A 26,967-nucleotide genomic window follows, 5' to 3' on the forward strand; every position below is an offset into this window, starting at 1 on the left:
CTTGGCAGAACATATTCAGGAGTCTGCTGTATACTTAGGAGACGCCTCCAGAGACATCGGCCAGGTAGGCGCTAGGATTTCTGCCTCGGCGGTCTCTGCTCGCCGGGCACTTTGGCTTCGTGCCTGGCAAGCGGATGCGGAGTCAAAAAGAGCAGTGGAAGCTCTTCCTTTCACAGGCGATATTTTATTTGGTCCAGAGCTAGACAAATGGATCTCGCTGGCCACTGGAGGTAAGAGTACTTTTCTACCTTCATCAGCACCTCCTCCGCGTCGCTCATTTAGGGGACCTTCCTTTCGTTCCTTTCGAGCATCTGCAAGATTTCAGGGACGATCGCGAGGTTCGTCTTCAGCGGGGCGAGGAGGCCGGGCTAGAGGACTTCAAGCAAATATTGCCCGCCGTCCAGATCCCAAGCCAGCAGACAAGCCTGTGGCATGACGGGCTCCCATCCCATCTCGGAAATCCGAAGGTGGGGGCTCGCCTCCAGCGTTTCTCGGAGGTTTGGAGACGGACTTCTCCAGACACTTGGGTTCGAAATCTGGTATCTCAAGGATACAAGATCGAGTTCGCTTTCACTCCTCCTGGGCGTTATTTTACAACAGGTTTGCCCGTCGATCCCTTGAAGCAACTAATTTTGTGTCAAGCGATCGAGAAACTTTTGCTGCCCGAGGTCCTAGTGGCGGTTCCCACTGCACAAAGACAACAAGGGTTTTACTCAAACCTTTTTGTGGTTCCGAAACCAGATGGGTCAGTCAGACCCATTCTGAATCTGAAATCCTTGAACCAGTATCTTTAATTTCACAGGTTCAAGATGGAGTCTCTCCATTCTGTCATTGCGGGACTAGAGGCAGAAGAGTTTCTGGTGTCGATAGATATAAAGGACGCCTATCTGCATGTCCCAATTTGGGTTCCTCACCAGGCTTTCCTCAGATTTGCCATCAGGGAAGCTCATTTCCAGTTTCAGGCCCTGCCATTCGGTCTCTCGTCAGCTCCCAGGGTATTCACCAAAGTGATGGCCGTCATGGTGTCTCACTTGCGCTCTCAGGGGGTGACGATAGTTCCGTACCTAGACGATTTACTCATCAAGGCTCCGACGGCAGAAGTCCTTTTACACCAAGTGTCCCTTACACATCAGATTCTCATTCAACATGGATGGATTGTGAACTTCCAGAAGTCTCAGTTGATGCCGTCCCAGAGACTTCAGTTCCTAGGAATGATTCTAGACACTGTTCTGCTTCGTATATTCTTGCCAAGGGACAAGGCCATAGCCATACAGGAGCTGGTTCGTCTGGTGCTCAGACCCAGGAAAGTATCTGTGCATCTTTGCATCCGTCTCCTGGGGAAAATGGTGGCTTCCTTCTAGGCCATCCAATTTGGCAGATTTCACTCCAGAATATTTCAACTGGATCTTCTGTCTCAGTGGTCCGGGTCCCACCTACAGATGCATCGGCTGGTGCGTCTGTCTCCCCGGACCCGCATATCCTTGCTCTGGTGGCTTCGGACGGAGCATCTGTTAGCGGGTCGGCGCTTCGGAATTTGGAATTGGACCTTGGTCACCACGGACGCCAGCCTCCGCGGATGGGGAGCGGTGGTTCTGGACAATCACTTCCAGGGGCTTTGGTCACAGCAGGAGTCCCTCTTACCAATCAATGTTCTCTAACTGCGGGCAGTCTACAGAGCTTTGATACAGGCTGCTCCTCTGTTACGAGGACTTCCGGTTCGGATACAATCCGACAACGCCACGGCAGTGGCATACATAAATCGCCAAGGAGGAACCCGCAGTCGGATGGCAATGAGAGAAGCCAGTCGCATCCTTCTGTGGGCAGAAAGACACGTAGAGGTCATTTCCGCAGTGTCTATTCCGGGAGTCGACAACTGGGAAGCGGACTACCTCAGTCGTCAGGATCTTCATCCCGGGGAGTGGTCCCTTCATCCCGAGGTCTTTCATCAACTGGTTTGCAGATGGGGAAAACCACAGATAGATCTGATGGCATCTCGGATAAATCATCAACTACCCCTTTACTGCTCCAGGACCATGGATCCGGCAGCGGTGGGAGCGGATGCTTTACTGATCCCTTGGCCGTACAGCCTTGTGTACCTGTTCACACCGTTTCCGCTCCTCCCTCGGATTCTCAAGCGGATCAAACGAGAGTCGTCCACCGTCATCCTAGTGGCTCCGGATTGGCCTCGTCGGCTTTGGTACTCCGATCTATTATTCCTTCTGGCAGACGAACCTTGGCCTCTTCCGCTACGATCGGACCTTCTACAACAGGGTCCATGTGTGTACCCGGATTTACGGCGGCTTCGTTTAACGGCGTGGCTATTGAGACCGCCATCCTAAGAAGCCATGGAGTTCCTAGGTCGGTCATTCCTACCATGCTTAGGGCTAGAAAACCGGTAACATCAGCGCATTATCATCGCATTTGGAGGGCTTATATCTCCTGGTGTGAAGGTCGTGGATCCTCCACTTCCTCGTTTCATTTACCACGTCGTCTTCTTTTTCTTCAAAAAGGCCTCGATGCGGGGTTACGCTTGGGATCGCTTAAAGTGCAGATTTCTGCTCTTTCTATTTTTTTCCAGCGTCGCCTAGCTCTGATTCCGGAGGTTCAGACCTTTTTTCAAGGGGTACTTAGAATTCAGCCCCCCTTCGTGCCACCCACGGCTCCTTGGGACCTGAATCTTGTTTTATCTTTTCTTCAGTCATCCACCTTTGAGCCTTTGCAGGAGGTGGAATTGAAGTATTTGACTTGGAAGATGATCCTTTTATTGGCCCTGGCTTCGGCCAGACGTGTATCTGAATTTGGAGCCTTGTCCTGCCGTTCCCCTTACTTGATTTTTAACGAAGATCGGGCGGAACTTCGTACCCGGCCTTCCTTTTTGCTCAAGGTGGTCTCGGGTTTTCATCTGAATCAGCCGATTGTAGTACCAGCGTTGTCGGACTCTTCTGGGGATTCTCACTCCTTGGATGTGGTTCGGGCACTTCGCATTTGTGTCCTGTACTGAGGGGCTACGTAAATCAGAGGCTCTGTTCGTCCTTTATGATGCTAATCGGCGTGGCTGGCCTGCGTCTAAACAAACTTTGGCCAGGTGGATTCGTCTGACTATTCGTCAGGCATATGTTGCTTCTGCTAGACCACCGCCGGTATCCATTTCTGTGCATTCTACGCGCTCTGTGGGTACTTCTTGGGCGGCACGTAGAGGTGTCTCGGCTTCGCAGCTTTGTAGGGCAGCGACGTGGTCTTCGGTTCATACTTTTGTACGTTTCTACAGATTTGACACTTTTGCGGCTTCTGCTTCAAATTTTGGTCGTAGGGTCTTGCAGGGCGTTCAGCACTCTCCCCCCCCAGGAGGGTAGCTTTGGGACGTCCCCACTGTCATGAAGCTCCAGTGTCCCCTAGTGGATGAAGGAGAAAACAGGATTTTGGTACTTACCGTTAAATCCATTTCTCCGATTCCACAGGGGACACTGGACGCCCACCCAGTGCTTCTTGCCTGTTCTCAGTTGCTTGTTCTGCTTCAGTTCTGTTGCAGTTTGGTCTGTTTTCGTTGTGTGACTGTATCACTGCAGCCTGCTGTGTTCTTGCAGTGTGTCAGTATGTTGGATTGTTTCTTTTCCTGTTCTCCTTCTCTGTTCTTCAGTCTGTTCTCCGTCTCCTCTCGGGCTCAGTTCTTTAAAACTGGGGCTGATGGGGCATAGAGGGGGAGGAGCCAGTCACACTTGTAGATTTTTAAAGTGCCAGGCTCAACTCAACCCACCGTCTATACCCCACTGTCATGAAGCTCCAGTGTCCCCTGTGGAATCGGAGAAATGGATTTAACGGTAAGTACCAAAATCCTGTTTTTGTGCATAAATTTACTTTAGGAAAAAAACTTTCTTCATCCGGAATATATATGTAATGCCGACTGTCGAGATACCTCCTGTCAAAATGCTGACAGCGGCATCCCGATGGTTGGTATAGCAAACCCTCTTTCTGTACCCTAACCCTCCCCCCTGGGGGTGCCTAGCCCTAACCTACCCCCCCAACCTAACACTAACCTCGCTATCTTACCTAAACCCCCCTACCCCTATCCGCGTCTAACACTAAGGTCGCCCCAGCTTACCTTTTATCATTCGGACAGCCGTCCTTCTGTGTTCCGGTGTCGGGATTAAAATAGTTCCGTGTCGGGTTTGAGACCGGCGGCATCGCGGCCGCCAGTCTCATAACTACATCCCCTTCATCCTAACTGCTACCTCAAACAGAGCATCCTTTGCTGTAGTGCAGAATCCAGCACATTGGGTCTACATAAACAGGTGCCAACAGAATATTCTTTTACAATAATAGTAACTCTCTTTGTTTCAATGAAGCAGCAATGCTGTCTGCTATTAAAGTCCTATTGGGGACAGGCAAATCATCAGGTTCCTCTACTCATTGTAGAAAATGCCTGGAGTTAAGTCCTCGCCTTGTTACTTTTTTGGTCACTGTAAATGAGTGACTAAGCAACTCTTCCAATTATGTCACCACTGCCCACAGACCTTCGCTTGGTGTACTAGTGTAGTTACTTGAGGATTGACCATGTCCACATGAAAGGGTTTCCGGTCCAGCAAGTGCTGAATCATTAAGTAGGTACTGCTCCATCATGTTGCTTGATCTATAATTGCCCCTTTTCCAGCATATCTCTTCAAGATTAAATCGACTTTAGGTGTAACGAATATCCTCACCTTGCCGATAAAAGCAACAGCGTGTCATTTTCTCAGTCTTGTCTATTATTGCCAGCTGCTGTGTGCGCACAACACAGCACATTGATGAATTTTGGAGAGTTTTGATGCAGTTTCAACAAAATCAACTAAAGGATCATTTTCTTGTTGTGTATACTAGCAACTTCAGTTTGATCCTCAGTTGAAGCAGGAATATGTTCTTCAATTATAAACATTCCTGTATCGTCAATATCTACATTGATTAATTTAATTGTATTTGACTCGTTCAACGTATTAAAAAAAAATAAACAATTGTGGAACTGCGCTAGTGAAAAAAAGTATATTGATATGGCAGAACCAAAAAACTTATATATAGATCTCTAGCAATAATTAAGCACATAGGAAAAGAAAAAAAAAAGATTAATAAACCAGCCATACTGTGCACCGTGGCACCCTGGGGTGCCTCAGGACACTTGCAGGGCCTCAGGTTGGAGGTCCAGTACCAAATCAAATTATTTATGGTCAATGTAATGTAAATATGTGGCCAAACAGAAGTGCAAACCTGTCACCCACTACATAACTGACCCTAAGGATGACAGGTAAGCACAATTTACTTCACTTTACTACTTCACTACATTTCTTCTGAATTTCTCAAATAACAAACTTTTTGCTTATGGCTGCCGTGAAGACAATGCTGATACTCTAGGGCGCCGTGATTCAAAAAAGTTTGGGAACCGACTGAGCTAGGTTGAATGTACCAGCTCAGAAATGAATGTTTACTGGGTATAACTCCTTGTAAATAAAAACTGCAATGCAAATTTAAAACAGATTTTAAACATCTATAAAGCTCTTAATACACTTGAGCATATAAAACAGAAATGGTAAACGCTGCATTAAAAGTTATGTATTAATAAAGACTTGAGGAACAGAAAGTTCCGGTAATTGAATCATCTAAGCAGTGTTCATGGATTTATCACATGGGAGAGATCCACTTTACCAGTATAATCCAGCTTTGTTCATTACGGTCCCATAGTATATCCAGTAAAATGCTGGCGGTCTTAGGGGCATATGTATTAAAGCTTGATGCGAGATAAAATTGTGAAATATAGATCACCAGCCAATCAGCTCCAAACTATCATTTCTTAAACACAGCCTGCGAAATCTAAGTTAGTTAGATGCTGATTTGGCAAAATAGGAAATGCTGATTTCAGAGTCAGAACAAGAGCAGCTGCTGGGATCTTGCTGTGCAAGGCTGGAGAGGTCAACAATGTCCCAATTGGCTATAAAATTTGAAGGAGATAATTCAAGTGGAAAAACAGAGTATCTCTTCTAACCTGGAGACTATGAAAAAGCTACTCTTTGACTCCAGGTTGGAGGCGAAACCAGTCGGCTACATTAAATTTACCATAGAATAATTGCCCTGCCCTGATCATTCTCTTGCTTTTATGTAATAGAATCTAAAGATAGAAAGTGACTTCCAGGAGGCCTCAGAGTCCCAGGAAGAGGATTTGGAATTCATGTTGACAAAGAAGAAGAAAAAGAAGCCTGTCATGTTCCCAGAGGATGATGATATCAATGATAAAGATCAGGGTAAGTGTTGAAGCTGTAATCTGAGAGATGTGTTTGAGGGAGAAATTTAGTAGGAGCATGTAAGGGCTTGTCAAACAAAGGGAAAGGGAAAATTGGAAAGAACGTCGCACTGGCAAGTTAATTAAGGTATAAGTATTTATTGCCACTATTCCCAAAACAATTTGTATCAAAATCAATATTTATAAGATATCGGGTAGAGGTGGTGCTCACTAGAGTTTTAGTATATAAGCAGTTTAGAAAAAAAGGGAAAAAAGAACTGTTTGGTGAGCACTCTAAACTGTTTGTAAATCTTATGTAGATTAAAACATAACTTTTAATACATAATAAATACTATATAATAAATAGACACACTGTTGTACAAAACACTTAATAAAGTACCAGAAAAACTACTGTTAATCTAATACACACTAGATCCTGAATATCCCTTACGGTTATTTTCTAAATAAACATGTACAAAACATATATACAATAATTGTAAATTTCAGACACCCTTCTATATATCAATTAAAGATGGCGAAATATACAGAAGATATTCAATTAGAATCAAGCTTAAATAGCATAATTATAAGAACATCGGTTTATCCTCTGATGCTTAGCATAAAACATGTCCCAAACTTAGAATTAGAAAAGTCATGGCATAGAAGCTGCCAAACCTCATTCTACTTCTCCTCACTTGGACCCAGGTCTATCTATGAGGAGTGAGAGATCGCCGGAAAGGCAGGTTGCCCTTGGAAACAACAGTATAACCGCAGTGTTACTTAAGTTTTCTTTTCTGCTGTTAGGGGTCTTACTGTATGGAATTGGACCCCCAATGAGAGAACTACTTAACTTGAGATAGCCGTCAGTTAATAGAGGGATAGAGAAGTAGCTATAAACATAGATTATAATGATATATGATAACAGATAAATTAATAATCATTCTCATTAAGATGATAAATCATAACAAGTCAGTGGTCTAAATAAAAACCCCTGTAACTGACTATCTTATCAATAACACTCAGCCACTATGTCTATCCTAATTACTGTTGTCAATAATTCATTATATGACACATAATAGATTAAGTAAGGATCCCAAATACTGATAATATCAAATAAATGTTACTTGATATTCTGTCATCTAATCACAGTGTATGCAACCTAAACGATTTACCACAATATAACAGGTATACACTTTAGATGCTGCCTGTGAGAGAAGGTTGCAGCAAACTGCGTATTTTGTGCAAGCAAACAAAATATATAGCACTAAGACAAGTGTTTGACAGTAATTAACTAGAGTAGGTGTGAAAATACATAGTATAAAAATAAATATTTTTTTTTTAAATAAACCTGTAATAGAATTATCAGCGATATATAGAAAAAGAATCTTCAATAGCGTAACAATATTTCACACACGTGTTCTGCCTCAGTGGAACGCAACTATAACCATTTTATCCTGCTTATATCTCAGGTTTAACAGCATATAAATGCTGACACATGCTCTGCCTAATAGTGTAATTGCCACAGTAATCCTCTGTTTAGCAAAAAAATGTTTTGATAGATATCAACAGATAGCTTAATTCACATAAATTGTACATCTGTCCTTTTTATAGCAGCATGATATATTGATATTTTGACACATCTATGTTGTCACAAGTAGTAAATCAGATGATATCCGTACAAATAATTACATCTGATATAGCATATAGCGCTAAAACAAGCTTGTCAGAAACTGGAGTGACTACACATATTTAAACACATCTATGCTGCCACAATGTAATAAATAGTTAAGCAAACAGTGTTCATGTAGATTATTACATAGGATATAGCATAATGCTAAAATCGGCTTGTCAGAATGTGACCGCAAGTAACCTCTATCATGATAGATATAACCAGTAAAACAATTACTTAAAGGAAAGATCTAACCAAGTCATTTTACGCATAAGTAAGGATCATAAAATGCAATAGTACGGACAAGTCCCCGGGGATACAAAACCTGATAGAGGGGTGTGCCGTGTAATAGGTCCACGGACAGCCGTCTACTGCCCTGCTGCCGACGCGTGTTTCACACCATCTCCGTGATCAAGCCAGCACGGTGAAACGCGCGTCGGCAGCAGGGCAGTAGACGGCTGTCCGTGGACCTATTACACGGCACACCCCTCTATCAGGTTTTGTATCCCCGGGGACTTGTCCGTACTATTGCATTTTATGATCCTTACTTATGCGTAAAATTACTTGGTTAGATCTTTCCTTTAAGTATTTGTTTTACTGGTTATATCTATCATTATAGAGGTTACTTGCGGTCACATTCTGACAAGCCGATTTTAGCATTATGCTATATCCTATGCAATCATCTACATGAACACTGTTTGCTTAACTATTTATTACACTGTGGCAGCATAGATGTGTTTAAATATGTGTAGTCACTCCAGTTTCTGACAAGCTTGTTTTAGCGCTATATGCTATATCAGATGTAATTATTTGTACGGATATCATCTGATTTACTACTTGTGACATTGTGACAACATAGATGTGTCAAAATATCAATATATCATGCTGCTATAAAAAGGACAGATGTACAATTTATGTGAATTAAGCTATCTGTTATTTATCAAAACATTTTTTTGCTAAACAGAGGATTACTGTGGCAATTACACTATTAGGCAGAGCATGTGTCAGCATTTATATGCTGTTAAACCTGAGATATAAGCAGGATAAAATGGTTATAGTTGCGTTCCACTGAGGCAGAACACATGTGAAATATTGTTACGCTATTAAAGATTCTTTTTCTATATATCGCTGATAATTCTATTACATGTTGATTTAAAAAAAAAAAAATGTATTTTTATACTATGTATTTTCACACCTACTCTAGTTAATTACTGTCAAACACTTGTCTTAGTGCTATATATTTTGTTTGCTTGCACAAAATACGCAGTTTGCTGCAACCTTCTCTCACAGGCAGCATCTAATGTGCATACCTGTTATATTGTGGTAAATCGTTTAGGTTGCGTACACTGTGATTAGATAACAGAATATCAAGTAACATTTATTTGATATTATCAGTATTTGGGATTCTTACTTAATCTATTATTTGTGATATGACTTATTGACAACAGTAATTAGGATAGACATAGTGGCTGAGTGTTATTGATAAGATAGTCAGTTACAGGGGTTTTTATTTAGACCACTGACTTGTTATGATTTATCATCTTACGGAGAATGATTATTGATTTATCTGTTATCATATATCATTATAATCTATGTTTATAGCTACTTCTCTATCCCTCTATTAACTGACGGCTATCTCAAGTTAAGTAGTTCTCTCATTGGGGGTCCAATTCTATACAGTAAGACCTCTAACAGCAGAAATGAAAACTTAAGTAACACTGCGGTTATACTGTTGTTTCCAAGGGCAACCTGCCTTTCCGGCAATCTCTCACTCCTCATAGATAGACCTGGGTCCAAGTGAGGAGAAGTAGAATGAGGTTTGGCAGCTTCTCTATGCCCTGACTTTTCTAATTCTAAGTTTGGGACATGTTTTATGCTACGCATCAGGGGATAAACCGATGTTCTTATAATTATGCTATTTAAGCTTGATTCTAATTGAATATTATTATCTGTATATTTCGCCATCTTTAATTGATATATAGGAGGGTGTTTGAATTTTACAATTATTGTATATATGTTTTGTACATGTTTATTTAGAAAATAACCGTAAGGGATACTCAGGATCTAGTGTGTATTAGATTAACAGTAGTTTTTCTGGTACATTATTAAGTGTTTTGTACAACAGTGTGTCTATTTATTATATATTATTTATTATGTATTAAAAGTTATGTTTTAATCTACATAAGATTTACAAACAGTTTAGAGTGCTCACCAAACAGTTCTTTTTTCCCTTTTTTTTCTAAACTGCATGTAAGGGCTAGTAATGGCTACCGTGCATGTTTGAGATATCCGTAGAGTGCAGGAGTAGAAAGAACAGTGTGATCCATTGCATATTTTATACGAATTCTTTTACCAGTGAAATTGAGCATTTATGTTTTAAACCACTTAAAGAAAGGCACCTGGAAAGATCCTGTCAGATGCCCACTACTGGAGTGCTTTGTGTGTACATGGCTAAAACTTCTTACATCTTACAGCCTTTGAAGAAGAAGACAGTAAGAAAGATGATGGGATATCCTTTAGTTCTCAACTTGGACCTGCATGGGCCGGATCAGAAAGGGACTACACATATGATGAGGTGAGAACCGAGATCAATGCAGTGTTAGGCAGTCTTTGTATTTGCGGCCTTTGGGTGCCTTGACTTTGATTATTAATTATTGTATGTCCACTGATGATCCTTTCTGTGACGCATCTTTCTGCTTCTATTCCAGTTGCTAAACAGAGTTTTTAACATAATGCGAGAAAAAAATCCAGACATGGTTGCCGGAGAGAAAAGAAAATTTGTCATGAAACCACCTCAAGTTGTCAGAGTTGGCACAAAGAAAACCTCATTTGTGAACTTCACAGATATTTGCAAATTGTGAGTGTATCCTTGTTGAGTTCACCTAAAATTGTCTTTTTATAATAGATGGTTTTCATTTTATACAGTATATTTTAATGTATTATATTTTGCATTCTCTTTCAGATTACATCGTCAGCCAAAACATCTCCTGGCTTTCTTATTAGCTGAATTGGGTACAAGGTATGTTTCTTCAGAATGATCAATGTTCATGGCACTGATTTTAAGAGCTAATACTTACCAACATTAATGTCAGGTGTTCTAGCCTGGTAAATGTGGTTTAAAATTGATAGTCCAAATAACACTGGAAATGACTGGACATGTATATACTACCTGATGAGTATTTGCATGCAGAATATGTGTGCGTTAATGATGGGTACAGTGTAATGCTGTTCTGTGGCAACTCATGAAATTAATGGTTGGCAGGAAGGTATGGAGAACAAACTCCTATTCTGTTAAAAGGAAGGACAGCATACAAGGTTTTGCCTATGCTTTGAACAGATGTATAATAGTCTTTACCAATAAGACCTTGCAGAAACTGGTAGGTGTTATGTAAAAAAAAACCACAACATAATGCTGTAAATAGATTCAGATAAAACATAAAAGTGAATAATTTAAACACTTAAAGCTAGTAAAGATCTCCACAGTATGGACTAGAAATGGTAAAAAATAATAATGTGGGGAATTCAGTTTGATGCCCGACAGAGTGCAAATTGTCAATCTTGGTAGTACCAACATCACAAGATTCCCCATAGAGGTGCGAGTGAAAACTTGCAGTGCCGGCCAACCCCATGTGCTCCAAAACTGCACATGTCATTGTCATGGAATTGAATCCCTCACCCCCATCCTGTTGGAAAAAATTGGAAGTTTTTAGTGTAAAACTAGCCCTCGATCTCATAGGCAGTACAGAGTATGTTTGTCTTTTCCACTGCAAACATTTTGGGCTAGATGCAGAGTTGGGAGCAAATCAGGCATGTGTTTCCCAGAGGATGCATGCTTTTCTCCCATTGCTGAGTTGTACATATTTTGGATGTGTGTGTTTATGTGCCTGGTTTGCTAATAGCTGCTATCATAATAGTTCAGATGTTTTTATTTTCTTTATTAGATTATTGCTATAAAGAGCAAACTTTTTTTATTTGTATTTAAATTGCACATAGTGATATTTTGTCTACATTCAGGGTTACTAGTCAGTTTAGACATTTATTTCTCACTGTGCCTACTTATTTTTCTATTTGTAGTGGCTATACTGTACTTGGAGCCTGGATGTAGCTTATTTCAAAGGCTTTAAAGATTTTATTCATGCTCGGCTCAAGGTCACACTGGCGTTTGACCAGTGTTCTGCGGAAGCACAGGACGATTCTGTCTCAGAGGTGGTAACCCAACAAGAATCTGCGTGGGCATCCTCCTTGTCACTTGCCATGAGGGAGTTGGCGACTCAGCTCTCAGCTTCCCGGACGAGTCTGCCCTCAACTGTGGTTTTTGGCAGACCCCTTCTACCATTGTCTCACCCTGTCTTTGGGGACCAGAAATAGACCCTCTCGGATCCAGCGTTGGTTCAAGGTTTGTCCAATCAATCCAGGGTTTGGTGCATGTCTCCACAGCACATGCTGAAGCCTTCAGCTAAACGCAAGGCTCCCCTTGCGTTTAGAGAGAGTTCTGTTCCTTTCAGGTTATTATTCCCGGTCTGACAACTCCTCTGAAGAGGGTGAGTTGTTCCAGACCTCGGAGGTGGATTCTGCTTCAGTTCACGACAAGCACATTCCTCAAGTTGATGTTGATGCTTTGGTTAAAGGTGGTTTAGTCTGCCTTATTAAGGATTCGGAAGATTCTCCGATTTCGGAAGTGCCTCTCTTCAAACAAAAGAAGAAAAAGCCTCTGCTCAGCTGGTCAGCTGGATGATATTTTGGCGGAACCCTGGTCGAATCCTAATACAAAATTCTTAGACTCGAAACGAATCTCATCCTTTTATCCATTTCCGCTTGAAGAGCTGAAGAAGTGGGATTTTGGACCTGGGCCTTTGCCTTTATTCACGTATCTGCTTTCTGTCTTATTTTAGCGCAGGATAGCTAGTTTGCCTGCTATTCAGACTTTCCTGCAAGGGTTCTTCCACATTCAGCCATCATTTGTCCCCCTGGAAACTCTGAGACCCAACTTTGGTCCTAAGGGTTCTACAGAAATCCCCCTTTTGAACCATTAGATTCCATTGATCTGCTTTGGCTGACTTGGAAAGCAATAATCTTTCTGGCCATTGCTTCAGCCTGCAGAGTTACAGATTTAGGTGCATTGTCTCACCGTGAACATGTGTTTCATCCTGACCGTGCTGTTCTCGGCACTCGTCTGGACTATCTCTCCTGAAGATAGTATCACGCTTCCATATCAACCAGGAGATCGTGGTTCCTTCTCTTTCAACCTCTGATCCTTCTGACTTGACGCTAGATGTTGTCAGGGTTCTTTGCACTTATGTTGATCTGACCAAAGATATTCGGAGGTCAGACTCTGTTCGTTCTTTATGATTAACCAGCTTCAAAGCATATTCTGGCTTGTTGGTTACTCCTTACCATTCGTCACGCCTATCTTTTGGCAAAGAAGCCGGTCCCATCTTCTATGAAGGCAGATTCCACTACATCTGTGGGGGGGGCCTCTTGGGCAGCTCACCGTGGTGCCTCTGCCATTTAGTTTTGTAAGGCGTCCACTTGGTCCTCTGCCAGCGCATTCTCATCAAATTTTACAGCTTTGACACCTTCGCCTCTGCTGATGCGGCTTTTGGGAGTCGAGAGCTGAGCGCAGCCCAGGAGTGTTTCCTCTCTTAAACGGACAGCTTTGGAATGTCCGACAGTCCCAGTATCCCCCATTGAATGGATGAAAAAGGGAATTTGTCTTACTTGAAAAATCATCATTTTTTCTGAATCCATGGGGGACACTGGGCATCCACACTCTCGTCAATGGCTGGCATGGGGTTTCATGATTCCAGCACCTGTTCCATAGACAGGTGGGGTGTCTGGTTGTGTATGTGCGCCAACGTTCTTTTCTCCGTTCCTGTTGCTTGTGTTTGTTAAATATAACCTGGCTTCAGTTGGGGTGTAGGGGAGGAGGAGGTTTTGTACTGCTGCTGCAAAACACGTTAACTCCTTTGTGCCCAGGCTCCTGCATCTCACTTTACACCCACAGTCCCAGTGTCCCCCATCAACATTTTACAGGTAAGACAGAGCACCTGTAGCACCCAAATTATGCCTATTTGGTTGGAAAGTTGCGTACACACTAGACGACTCGCAAAAGATGTGATGTCGTCAACTATTTCCCTTGAACTACCCCGGCAACTTCCCTGCACTCCCAGACAAACGATATCTTGCATAAACTGTCCAAACAGACACACGATCTGACCAACGGCCTTAATCTTAACTAGATTGGCAGATCTTGCGATGTACGACCTGCTGGGACGCGCATTGGCATTGTTGTCGTGAGTGGACACTCACGATTTGGACATATTTTGCACGATTTGTCGTTTCAATGCTTCAAAATCAGTCAAATCGGGCAAAATATTGTCTAGTGTGTACGCAGCTTAAATGTAGATGCCATGGATAGGCTATACAAAGCCATACACATACTTTTGCCCTCTGGAAATAGGCATGCATTCAACTCTTCCACAGCATCTGTCCAGTATTATTGTCTGACTCATGTAGCACTTATTAAAACACTTTGAGGCTGTAAAGTACTTTATTTAAGAAAAATGTTTGTGTATGCTTTGATCTCTGAGAAATAGGACTGTAAACATGCAAATAGCTTACAGAACACAAAACTTGGATCTATAGTATACTCACATTTCTAGTAGATTATGGCCTTACAGTTTTCTGGTAACATCCAAACAAAATGCAGCTATAAAAGATTCAGCTTTTCTTTTGTATTATTCAAAACTCTATGCATATATGGAAAAGCAAATGACTTTGTACTGTAGCTACTATAAACTATTAAGTTGTCACTGCCAGATGTCACTACTTTTCCAACAATCTGTTCTTGATTACATAATTGTGCATTTTGTGCACCAACTCCATTGCGTGATTCCAATGTTACATCAGTGGGCTACACTAACTTTTTTTATAGGTCCTGGCAGTCTTTCATATCAATTCTAGGCACTACCATTCCATCCATAGATGAAGCCATAAATCCTATGACAGCTAGGGTTTAGATAAGTCCACAGGTACTCACTCTTTCCTCAGGACCCCAAACAGTGCATGTATTCCAGGTCTCCTCACAGAATAACAAGTGAAATAATTAGCTCCACCTGTGGATCTTTTAAAATGTGTCAGTGAGTAATGACTACACCTGAGCACCTGCTGGGTGACCTGGAAAACGTGACCTGTGTGGGGGTCCTGAGGACCGAGTTTGAGAAACACTGGATTAGGCTAATCTAGGCGTAGATGCTCCTCTGTCCAACATACATAATGCCGTATATATGAATGAGCATCTGTGACTGTGCACTATAAACTATTGCTTAAATGCATCTCATGCTAACTATAGGAAATCCTAACAAGAAGCCATTTAACCCCTCTTTATCAAACCAGACCTTTAGGGGTAAATTTACTAAAGTACAATTTGAATTGATTAAAAATCAATCGACATCGATGTTGTGTGATTACTTTAGTAGATTTACCCCTTTAGCCTCTTGAAGCTCAGCCCTTTAAACACATTACAGCTGTGACAGTACATTTACTTTCTGAATAAAAACATGTCTTTTTTTTTTTTTTTTTGTGATCTTTCTCCCTTTTAAACCAACCTAGGTGAAGTTTTGTGTTAGCTGAAGCTTTTATTTTTTTCATCAGAAACACTAATTTTGTTTCTCTCCCACTTATAGTGGCTCCATAGATGGTAACAATCAGCTAGTCATCAAGGGCCGCTTCCAACAAAAACAGATAGAGAACGTCTTGAGAAGATATATTAGTAAGTGGTTCTGTCCTATGGGGTCAGGTGTTGTCTTGATGATGCACTTTTATGGATATTCGAGCTGGTCTCCTTAGTCCCATCACTACATTCGGTAATGATTGAGTAATCTTGCACTAGCTATCGTGATGAGCTGGAATTTATTGTTTCATTATTGTGCTTTAAGCAATTTGAGAAAAGCATCTGTTAACTGTTGAAAATAAAGTGTAAAAGGTAATGCATACGTCTCTGAAACAAACTAAATACTAGAAAAACTTGCCCCTCTCTAAGCACTCCACAATTCGTAATGTAGTGTATGCAGATTTGTATACTTTGGCTTTCTATTTTATCAAATGTGGAGAATACCTAGATATCTGTAAAGATATACGGTACCTGTCAAAAGTTTTAAACACCCCCATTTTTTCAGTTTTTCTATTGAAATGTGCACAATTTAATTTCTCAATGTTCTGTGAAAGTATAGGACAAATAAACAATTGGACATAAAACACTCAGAAGCTACATAATCATTTTGTTTAACAAAATTGAATCTACATTTTTGACGACTCAAAGGAGCCACCATTTACAGATATAACCGCCGAACACACTTGGATGGAAATCCAATATTCAGAATGTTAATCGAACACTGTTGTAGAAGTTCCAACAAATGTGTTGCACTTGTAGGTTGCTTCTGGCGTAGGTCTAATGACAGACGTTGGGATCGCGATGCCTGTCATTAGACCTCTGCCGGGATTAGACAGTCGGGAAGCCGACGGTCGGGATTACGTCCATCGGCTTCCCGGCTGCTACCCAATACAGCTGTGGGAGCTCTTCTGGTTCAGTGTGCCAGTCACTCTTGATAAATCCTGAATTGGTGACTTGCACAAGAGCCCACAGACTATCATTCTTCTGTGTCTGACAGTTGGTATCGCAGGGGTTTATTTACTAAGCCAAACCACCGCTTCCCAGTGTGTTTAAGCCTGAAGTTTAAAAGGGAAATGCTTTTAATAGCAAAATATGTTACAAGCCGCAGCTTAGTAAATAAATCCCACAAATTGAGGAATCCTTTCGTCTACTAGACGTCAAATTTTGATCGGCCCATAAGACTTTCTTCCAGTTTTCAGTAGTCACTGATGATGCTTCATGGCCCAGGAAAGCAATATTTTCTACTTCAGGGTCCATAGGGTATCCACAGGATACCTTGGGGGTATAGGTGTGACGTCAGTCGCAGGGCACCAAAGAGTTAAGCTTTCAGCCTCCCAGGATGCACTAGGTCCCCCTCCTATACCCCGCCCCCGGGCCAAGGCACCTCAGTTTAGTTTGGTGCCCGGCCGGCGTCTGGTGCACCTGTCGGAGTGGGGGCTAGAAGAGCCCCTGAAGCTCTCTTCAGTGCAGCTGTGGCTGCACATCTGGATGTACAGCATGGACAGTCAGTCCTGACGTCCATGCTGTCTTCCCTACACCCCCGCCGGTACCAGAACGCCGGTACCGATCCGGGGATGCTGGTGAGCATCTGGGGTCACAGCTAGCGGTGACCCCAGATGTTCCGGACCATGGCCGGATCCAAGGGGAACAAAGGTAAGCAGCGGGGTCCCGCAGTGGGTCCCGCTGGTCACATGGTCCTAAGTCCCCAGGCAGGGGGCTCCCTGGGGACTGGCTGCAGCGTGGAGCCAGGTACTGAACCTGCGCTTTCCACTACCCCCTGGGACAGCGGACCGCAGCAGAGCGGTAGCGCTGCGGCGTCCCAGGGGTTAAATGCATGCCAGGGGAGCACGCCTTCCCTGTCTCACAGCCGGCGCCTCCCCCGCTGCACACAGCCCTCTCTGCACTGTGCTGACTGGTCCTGTGTCAGCGCTCCTCCCCCAGGCCAGCTTCTCTCTGCTCCTCGGCGGCCATCTTCTCTGCAACGCATGGTGAACGCTGCTGGAAGTCTGGAAGGAAGCATCGTGGTCTGGGTCCCCCCGCATACCTCTCCTCCGCTGTGGCTCAGGTCTGTGTATGCAGCGCTGTGTCCTACCAGGCCCTGTGTCTGTGTAGTTGAGTGATCAGCGCTGTTAGTGCAGGAATTGTTATTTCTCTGCATTGTATGTGACTGTGCTAGCGCTGCCTGTAACTTTTCTTCTCTAAACTGTCAGCTTTATTACTGTCCCTGTTTTTTCTGCTAAAGCCCTTGCGGTGCGGTGCTGCAGGGTGGTCTCTCGCCTATTTAATACTTAATTGGTGAGAGAGGTCACATACGTGGTGCCATCATGTCTGAAAGTGATTTTCCCCTCCGGCTACAGTGTACCACGTGCAAAGTACCATTAGCGGAGGGGGAGGGTAGCGCGGAGGGCCTTTGCCGGCAGTGTTTGTCCATGGCGCGGCCTATTACGGTTACAGCACCGGTACAGGAGCCGCCCTGGGCTTGTTTCGCTCAGGCGTTAACAGCTTTAGTGGGCCAGTTAGCTCCGCAGCCCGCGTTTACTCCGATGGGTTTGTCCCAGCAGTCTGTGGTGTCGTCACCCATGCAGGGGTTCCCACGACAATCTCCCTATTTCCCCGCTCCCGGGTTCTCAGGAGCCAGTGTGGGTTAACTCCCTGACGAGTTCTTGTCAGCACTTGTCGGATGTGTTGCAAGGGGAGTCTGTGATGCGGCCTCATAAACGGCCGGTGGCGTCTCTGTCCGCTCCTTATGCGGATGACGAAGGGACGTCTGATGATGGGGAGATTCTGGATCCTTACGATCAGGAACCTCTCCATACTAAGGACGCTGATGGCGGTCCGCACAGCCTTGGTGATTGAGGACGAAGTTCCCCCAGCGGCTAAATCTAAGTATGCCTTTTTCAAAGATGTGAAGGGCGATGCCACAGTCTTTCCTCTTTCGGGTCAGTTGGTGGACCATTTAGAGGAGGCGTGGAAACAACCTGGCAAAAGATACCAGCCGCAGAGACGCCTGGCGGTGGCTTATCCGTTCGCGGATAATTATTTTGCTAAGTGGGAATCCCCTTCACAGGTGGATTCTCACGTGACCCGTCTTGTCCGTAGTGCCACATTGCCGATGCCATCCATGTCCTCCCTTAAGGATGCTACGGACCGCAAGGTAGAAATCTGCATGAAGTCCGCTTATTCCCTTGCAGGGGGGGCAGCACGGCCGGCTATGGCCATTTGCTGGGTTGCCAGAGCGATGGAGCGCTGGGCGGATTCATTAGAGGCTTCTTTTGAATCCGACTGTCCGGCCGAACAGGCGGAGTTGATTGGCAATCTCCGTGATTCGGCCACCTACATCAACGAGGCGGCTCTAGACATTAGTACTCTGGTGTCTAGAATTTCTTCAGCAGCGGTAGCTGCTCGTCACACCTTGTGGCTGCGATCCTGGAAGGCGGACGCAGATTCCAAGAAAGGTCTGGAAGCGTTGCCGTTTACCGGAGAAGTTCTCTTCGGTCCGGGTCTGGATAAGATTGTGGCCACGCTGGCGGCAGCCAAATCTGCTTGTCTCCCGTCGGCCGCTGCTCCTTCTGGTTCTGGACCATCGTCCTTTCGGTCATCTAGGGCCCAGGGCAGGCCCAAACCACAGTCGTTTCCTCGACAGGCTGGCCCTAAGAAATCGGTCAAGCCCCGGAAACCGGCATGGAGTACCAGACGTCCGGCCCCCAAGCCAGATGACAAGCCTGCGGCCTGACGGTCCGGGTCTCCCCTTGGGGGATCCCAGGGTGGGAGGCCGCCTGCTGCAGTTCTCCCGGTGTTGGTCGTTCACTACGACAGACACTTGGGTTCTGGAGGTGGTCTCCCACGGGTACGCCCTCTCCTTCCGGCACAGACCCCCGGCTCGATTCTTCACCACGGGTCTACCATCAGACCGGAACAAGGCTACGGAGCTGCGGAAGGTATTGCACACTATGCTCCAGGCTGGAGTTATAGTGCCTGTTCCATTCTCCCAGAGGGGCCAGGGTTTCTATTCAAATCTATTTTTGGTACAGAAACCCAATGGGTCATATCGTCCGATTCTCAACCTCAAAGCACTCAACAAGTCTTTGCGGGTCCCGAAGTTTCGGATGGAGACCCTACGGTCCATCATTCTGGCGCTGGAACCTGGGGACTACATGGTGTCATTGGACATACAGGACGCTTACCTGCATGTCCCTATTCTTTTGCGCCATCAAGAGTTCCTTCGGTTTGCAATCCGCAGCGACCACTTCCAGTTTCGGGCGTTACCTTTTGGCCTGGCGACAGCACCACGTGTTTTCACCAAGGTGATGGCGGTCATGGCGGCTTCTCTGCGGCTGCAAGGAGTCCGCATGTTGCCGTACTTGGACGACCTGTTATTGGTGGCAGGATCTCCAGAGCTCCTGTTACACCACTTGGACCTGACCATTGCACTGCTGCAACGGCACGGCTGGCTAATCAACTGGCAGAAGTCCACTCTAATCCCGTCTCGGAGGATTCTGCATCTTGGAGCCTTATTGGACTCGGGACAGCAAAGGATCTTCGTGACGGAGGACAAGATCTCTGCTTTACAGTCAAGGGTGCGCAGTTGTCTGCACAGCCGCCGGGTGTCCTTACACTCGGTGATGAGGTTACTGGGCTCCATGGTGTCGGTGTTCGACATGGTGGAATACGCCCAGTTTCACTCCAGACCTCTGCAGCACCTGATCCTGTCCAAGTGGAACGGGCTGCCTCAGTCTCTGAAGTTCCAGACGATTGTGCTCACCCCGGAGGTTTGCCTGTCCCTTGCGTGGTGGTTAAAGACGACCCACCTCAACAAGGGACGTCCGTTCTGGGTTCCAAATTGGGTCCTGTTGACAACGGACGCCAGTCTTCGGGGCTGGGGAGCAGTTTCGGGTCCACACTTGTTCCAGGGCAGGTGGACGCCGACAGAAGCGGAGCTTCCAATAAATATCTTGGAACTCCGTGCGGTCTTCAATGCTCTCCTGCAGGCACAGCGGTTTCTCCAGGGTCACCCGGTGCAGGTCCAGTCGGACAATGCTACCACCGTGGCCTACATAAACAGGCAAGGAGGAACTCGCAGTCGGGCGGCTCTCGTAGAGGTCTCTCGGATCCTGGTTTGGGCGGAGCGCAATCTTCCGGCCATATCAGCGGTCTTCATCCCGGGAGTGCTAAATTGGGAGGCGGACTTTCTAAGTCGCCAGGACGTTCATCCAGGGGAATGGTCCCTGCACCCGGACGTTTTTCAACTACTGGTGGACAGGTGGGGTCTTCCAGAAATCGACCTCATGGCGTCCCGGCACAACAACAAGTTGCTGGTGTACGGGTCTCGCACAAGAGACGAAGGGGCGTCTCTCGTGGATGCTCTGTCCGTCCGGTGGACGTTCAGGTTCGCATACCTGTTCCCTCCGGTCTCCCTTCTTCCACGGGTAATCCGGAAATTCAAACAGGAAGGAGGGACGCTCCTGTTGATAGCTCCCACGTGGCCCAGACGGCACTGGTTCTCAGACCTTCAGGGTCTGTCCGTGGACAGTCCTCTGTGGTTGCCGCTACGACAGGACCTTCTGTCTCAGGGTCCTTGTCTTCACCCGGACCTGACTCGGCTGTCTTTGACGGCGTGGCTGTTGAGACGGCCATGCTGAGGTCCCGGGGGTTTTCCAGCTCTGTGGTGCGTACCATGTTGCGAGCTCGGAAACCGTCTTCCGCGAGGATATACCATCGCGTGTGGCATACGTTCTTCCAGTGGTGTCGACCGAGAGGTTATGCACCGCGGGAATTTCGTCTGTCTCGGATTCTCGCCTTCCTGCAAGCGGGGCTAGATCATGGGCTTCGCCTTGCTTCTTTGAAGGTACAGGTTTCGGCCCTATCTGTCTGGTTTCACCGTAGGATTGCTACAATCCCGGATGTGCGCACCTTTAAGGTGTTCTCCGTATTCAGCCGCCCTTTGTTCCACCTGTGGCGCCTTGGGATTTGGCTGTGGTCCTGAGGGCTCTCCAAGGACCGCCGTTTGAACCACTGGGCTCAGTGGATATTAAATGGCTAACAGCTAAGACTGTTTTCCTTCTGGCCATTGCTTCGGCCAGACGTGTTTCTGAGTTAGGGGCTCTTTCTTGTAGACCCCCTTTCTTGGTTTTTCATGGGAACAGGGCAGTGCTCCGCACTCGGCCCGAGTTTCTTCCCAAAGTTGTTTCCCAGTTTCATGTTAACGAGGAAATAGTTGTTCCGGCCTTTAACTCACCGGGTCTTTCCGTGGGTGAGGCCTCTTTGGATGTTGTGCGGGCCTTAAGGACTTATGTTGACCGCACTTCTTCGTTTAGGAAGTCGGACGCTTTGTTTGTCCTCTATGGCTTCTGTAAAAAGGGTTGGCCTGCTTCAAAGCAAACTTTGGCAGCCTGGATCCGTATGGCTATTTCTGAAGCTTATCTTCATGAAGGCCTACCGGTCCCTCCTTCTCTGAAGGCTCATTCCACTAGGTCTGTGGGTCCTTCGTGGGCAGCTCGACGTGGTGCCTCGGCAGTTCAGATCTGCAAGGCTGCTACGTGGTCTTCTGTCCATACCTTCGTGAGGTATTACAGGTTTGACACCTTCGCCTCTCAGGATGCTTCCTTCGGGCGGCGGATTCTCCTTTCTGCACAGGAGCGTCCCCACCCTTAAAGGATACTGCTTTGGGACATCCCCAAGGTATCCTGTGGATACCCTATGGACCCTGAAGTAGAAAATATGAGATATGGTAAGAACTTACCCTTGTTATCTCTATTTCTACGAAGTCCATAGGGTTCCACAGGACTCCCGCCCTGTCGCACCTGTGCTGCAGATGGGCTTTGCTCTGGTCACCGGTTTTCCGTCTCCCTCTGGTGAGAATGTGATTCTTGTATGTGTCCAGATCTTTGTTCTCTCTCTTCCTTCTCCTCCTCCGGCCTATGGCTTGGTAACTAACTGAGGTGCCTTGGCCCGGGGGCGGGGTATAGGAGGGGGACCTAGTGCATCCTGGGAGGCTGAAAGCTTAACTCTTTGGTGCCCTGCGACTGACGTCACACCTATACCCCCAAGGTATCCTGTGGAACCCTATGGACTTCGTAGAAATAGAGATAACAAGGGTAAGTTCTTACCATATCTCATATTTTTTGTTGCTGCAGCTAGCAGTAAGTTTAAACCATTACTTGTTCCCTGAAATGGGCCTTTTTTTATAACACTGAAATTGACATAAATTTTTAGTTTTTGCTAACCTAAAGGTGTTTTTTTTGTTTTTTACCTCTAGCAGTTTACTTTTGTATGACTTAAGGTTAGTCACTGCACTTGATTTGCTTAATTTTTTGTAAAACTGGAAATGGAAAAATGGGGGTGTGTTAAAACTTTTGACTGGTAGTGTATTTGGCATGATCGATTTATTATCACTATCCTAGAGTTAACCCAGTATAACACAACTTGGCTAACTCATTGGTTTATTCTATCCCTGTGATCTAAAATGAATGCACTAATGTTCCCTGAAAATGCTTACCATTTGGCTTGCTCACTACAAACATATGCATCTTAGTAAATGCTAGTGTCTAGATATATTATTTCTAAAAAGTTTATATCCAAGTGAATTTCCTTATTTTGTCTTGCAGAGGAATATGTGACCTGTCACACCTGCCGATCGCCAGACACAATCCTGCAAAAGGACACCAGGTTATATTTCCTGCAGTGTGAGACCTGCCATTCTCGTTGTTCTGTGGCTAGCATCAAAACTGGATTCCAGGCAGTCACGGGCAAGAGAGCACAGCTCCGGGCCAAAGCTAACTAGCCGGTCTGTGCGTCTGTTCGGATTTTACCAATGCTGTTTGTGGATACTGGGGCACAACCTGACAGTCAGGGAGTGGTACCCTTTATATTGTAAGGAATGTCGTGGAACTGCGCAAGAAAATCTCAGCTTAATTTTATTTTTCTTTGTCTTGCGCAAGGAATTGCTAAATTTCGTCAGTGAAGCTGATCATTCGATAAATGCACTGCTCACAAATTGTTTTACCAGCTGTCTTGAGGAAAAGGGGGAAGAATATGCATTTTTAACAAGACTTCTGTAAAATGCAAGATACATTAAAGTTATTATAACATTCACAGAACAATCACATATCATTTTTATGCGCTAGGAACATCTCTGCTATGTATTAACATGATTGTAGTTTTTTCTTTTTTTTTTTTCCTTCAAATAACCAATTCTTTCTACTTTAGTGCAAAATCCTATATTTTTTTCTTCTATTTTAATTATTTTTTGTTATGGGCTTGGTCTATGCTTTAAAATGTAACTCACTGAAACTACAACTTAGTGATGTCACTGGTTGCCAATGAATTAGTAGGCAGACTGTCTGACTTTATCCACAAGATAGCTGTCTACACTGTGCAGATAAAATATTATTCTGTAGCACCTCATACATTTTATGCTTTTATGCAGGGTACACTTCTGGCAGATAAGTCTGTAGCCAACAGAGGGGCCGATCAGTTAAGCTAAACAAACTGAACGTTCGCCCGCTAAATGTGTGTACGCAGACATTGCAACTGGGTAGGCAGTTGAATTTGCCTGCCCACTTTAGATGTCAATCACCGGCGGTCCCTGCAGTAAGTCTATAGGTGGTCGGCGGGTCGCCCCTTCACACCGCAAGATTTGTGCTGCAGGGCGGATGCAATATATCTGTGAATAGCGTCGTTCACAGACATATTGTCTGTACACACCTGCCTATCTGCAAATGATATATCGTTTAGTGTGTACCCTGCTTTAATTGTTCCTTTGTGGCCTCCTGCAGGAAGGAAGTGTCTTCTATTGTGGGAGTGACTTTATGGATCGGCATTCTATATTCCCTTATAGGTGTATATTTTGATATAGATCTCCTGCTTATTACACTGTTGGTTAAAGCAGAGGCAGCAGTTAACTGTAACTGTCAGTAATAGAGATCTGGATCTATATGCGCAATGGTAAAATTATTTGTCTATATGTGTTACAGACTGGCCTCTATGCCCAATGTATTTCTGAGGTTTATGTGACGCCTTCATTCTAGAACGAAATCTTCTTTTTTTTTCTTTTTTTTCGAGTGCCTTGGCGGAATTCAATTGTTATAGCACGCCTGTTCTCCCGTCTGAAGTGACGGGAGATTGCGGGGCGCTATTCAATTGTTTCAGTTTTTCGCGCTGATCGCGCCCAAAGTGGTCCGGTTTAGCCGCCTAAAGCCGCGACCCCCGACCAAAGTGCTGGGTGTGACCGCGAAAAGTGATGTTTGGGCGCGCAAACATGCCGCTGGGGCTGCGAGCTGAAATGGTGCGCCGACAGCTGTTCGCTTCCGACAGGAGAAACAATTGAATAGCTCCTGTACGGCACGTACAGGGGCGCCACAATTGAAAACCGCCTCTTTTAATTTGTTTTCAAACCAATGTATTTGACCCATTGCGGGCTCGAAAATAGCTGTAAAAGTGTCAGTACTTATATCAGAACATTTTATATTTTCCATGAATGACTTCACATTTGGCATTTTTTACAGTATAATCCATATGGAACTCTCATTCACTTTGGTAATTTTTTGCCTTCTCTCCCTCCTCTAGATTCTCTTTATTTTACTAGTGTGTCAGTTCATTTGACAGAACTCGCAGGATCTGGTATCACAGCCTCTTTGTAGTGGCAAAGCTCTGTCCTCAAGGAGCCTTAACGGCTCATGTTTTCCAGATTACCAGTGGATCTTTTAAAATGCCTGTCAGTAATGAATACATCTGTGCAACAGCTGGAAACCATACTGTGTGGTATCTTTGGGGACCGAATTTAGTCACTATATCAGATATATATGTTCGTAATGTCTTGGGTGTGGTGGCTGCTGTAACTCTGTATAGCCTACAATGGGATCAGGCAAGGTGAGTATGGTTGATCTGCTAAGTTAAATAAGCTTGTCTAGATAAAAGGACAGTTATGATGATGGCAAAAATTAATCAAGGTTTGGTCATCCACCCCACAAGGATCGGTTCCAGGTTTCTTGCTAAGTCTGCTAGGTTTTCCCTTGGATGCCTTTACTTTCGCTGTTATCTGCCTTGCCCTGTTTCTGCAGCTGTTGTCTACATGATGTATTATATTAATAGCTTTGCTGTTTCTCCATTTATTTTTTTAGAAATTAAGTTTTACTTTTGTTACTAAATTGCAATGCTTTGAATGTTCAACACCTTGACCAGATGGCAATAAAAGCCTGCGTACCACTGCTCTTAAGATGCGTACATACGTAGTGATATATCAGCCAATATATTCTGACGTGGATCGAAACGTTATAGTGGCCACATCGCTCACTGTGTGCGAATGACTGCGGGCTCCCATACGTTATTTGTGCATGCACTGCAGATCAAGAGGACCAACTGACACCATTCCTCTGGATACGGCGGAGGAACTATATATCTGGCTGCCGTGCGCCAGAGCGTGCCGTGTGTATGGACCACCCGATATATATCGTGCTGTCGCCTGGTACACACATCGTCTAGCGTGTACCCAACATTAGTATGTTCTTGTAAATGATTATAGGCACCTGTGGCAGCATTGCTACACATTTATTAAGTGATCTGTTCACGAAAGAAGAAATCTTCATATATGAATATGCTGTTAAAAGAAAGAATGATTTTAGTTCCTAACATGAAACATTTGTTTTTATCTTTTTTTAATCTTATTACAGTGCTTTTGTTTTTTCATTAATAAAAATGATGTGCATATAAAAATACTAATCAATTTAGAAATATTAAGGAAAAGTACCAAGAAAATTCTGTATGCTTAGTTTAAACTAGTGTTTTTTTCTGTAGTAATGAACTTCATATTTTGTTATAGATGTAAACCGAGAGGAGAATGAACATCAAATTAGTGTTCATCAAATAGGTCTACTATTCCTTAATGATGGTATAACCATTAGTACTGTAGCATGGAGAATCATAGCCCCTTTCTTGCGAATTGGGAGAGAGAATCTAAAGCCCGATCTCCCCCTTATTTTATCAAATAATAAGAATCCACTGATTTATTGCGGTAGATTTCCTAGTTTTAAAAAAATGATAGACCTTGTTTGGCTACTATATTATTTTTTGTGAAAACCTGCATATACGATTGTGCTAAATGCAATTTTATACATTTGTATTTGTCTCACTTTCAATAAGTTTAATATTTGACACGTTAGAATGAGCAAAAAGACTAAAATGGAATTTTCTGAAAAAAAAAAATTTAAGTATAATTTGTAGGGTACCGCATAAAAAAAAGAGAATTCCTATGCTGGTATGTGATGAGCGCAAACGTAGTAAAATTACCTCAGTACAAGGTGAAAAAGCCCTCGCCTGTGAAGGGGTTAGTAGTTGTGTACATTATAACTTACACAACTTGTAAAAATTCCTGAATTGGTTTTATAGCCT

The 26,967-nt window shown here is 44.4% G+C and overlaps 1 protein-coding gene across 1 annotated transcript in view; it reads left to right on the forward strand.

The window, feature by feature from the left end:
• Positions 1 to 26,256, forward strand: part of EIF2S2 (eukaryotic translation initiation factor 2 subunit beta) — a 37,252-nt gene extending 10,996 nt beyond the window's left edge. Inside the window, exons 4-9 of the mRNA XM_088480644.1 lie at positions 6,128 to 6,263; positions 10,385 to 10,485; positions 10,619 to 10,767; positions 10,873 to 10,929; positions 15,596 to 15,681; positions 23,187 to 26,256. Of these exons, the coding sequence (XP_088336770.1) occupies positions 6,128 to 6,263; positions 10,385 to 10,485; positions 10,619 to 10,767; positions 10,873 to 10,929; positions 15,596 to 15,681; positions 23,187 to 23,362 (705 nt within the window). The 3' untranslated portion in view covers positions 23,363 to 26,256. The remainder of the gene's footprint in view (positions 1 to 6,127; positions 6,264 to 10,384; positions 10,486 to 10,618; positions 10,768 to 10,872; positions 10,930 to 15,595; positions 15,682 to 23,186) is intronic.
• Positions 26,257 to 26,967: the final 711 nt, after the last annotated feature.

The sequence above is a fragment of the Taudactylus pleione genome, unplaced genomic scaffold (assembly GCF_031769625.1).
Source record: "Taudactylus pleione unplaced genomic scaffold, aTauple2 ptg000256l, whole genome shotgun sequence".
NCBI classification, from domain to species: Eukaryota; Metazoa; Chordata; class Amphibia; order Anura; family Myobatrachidae; genus Taudactylus; species Taudactylus pleione.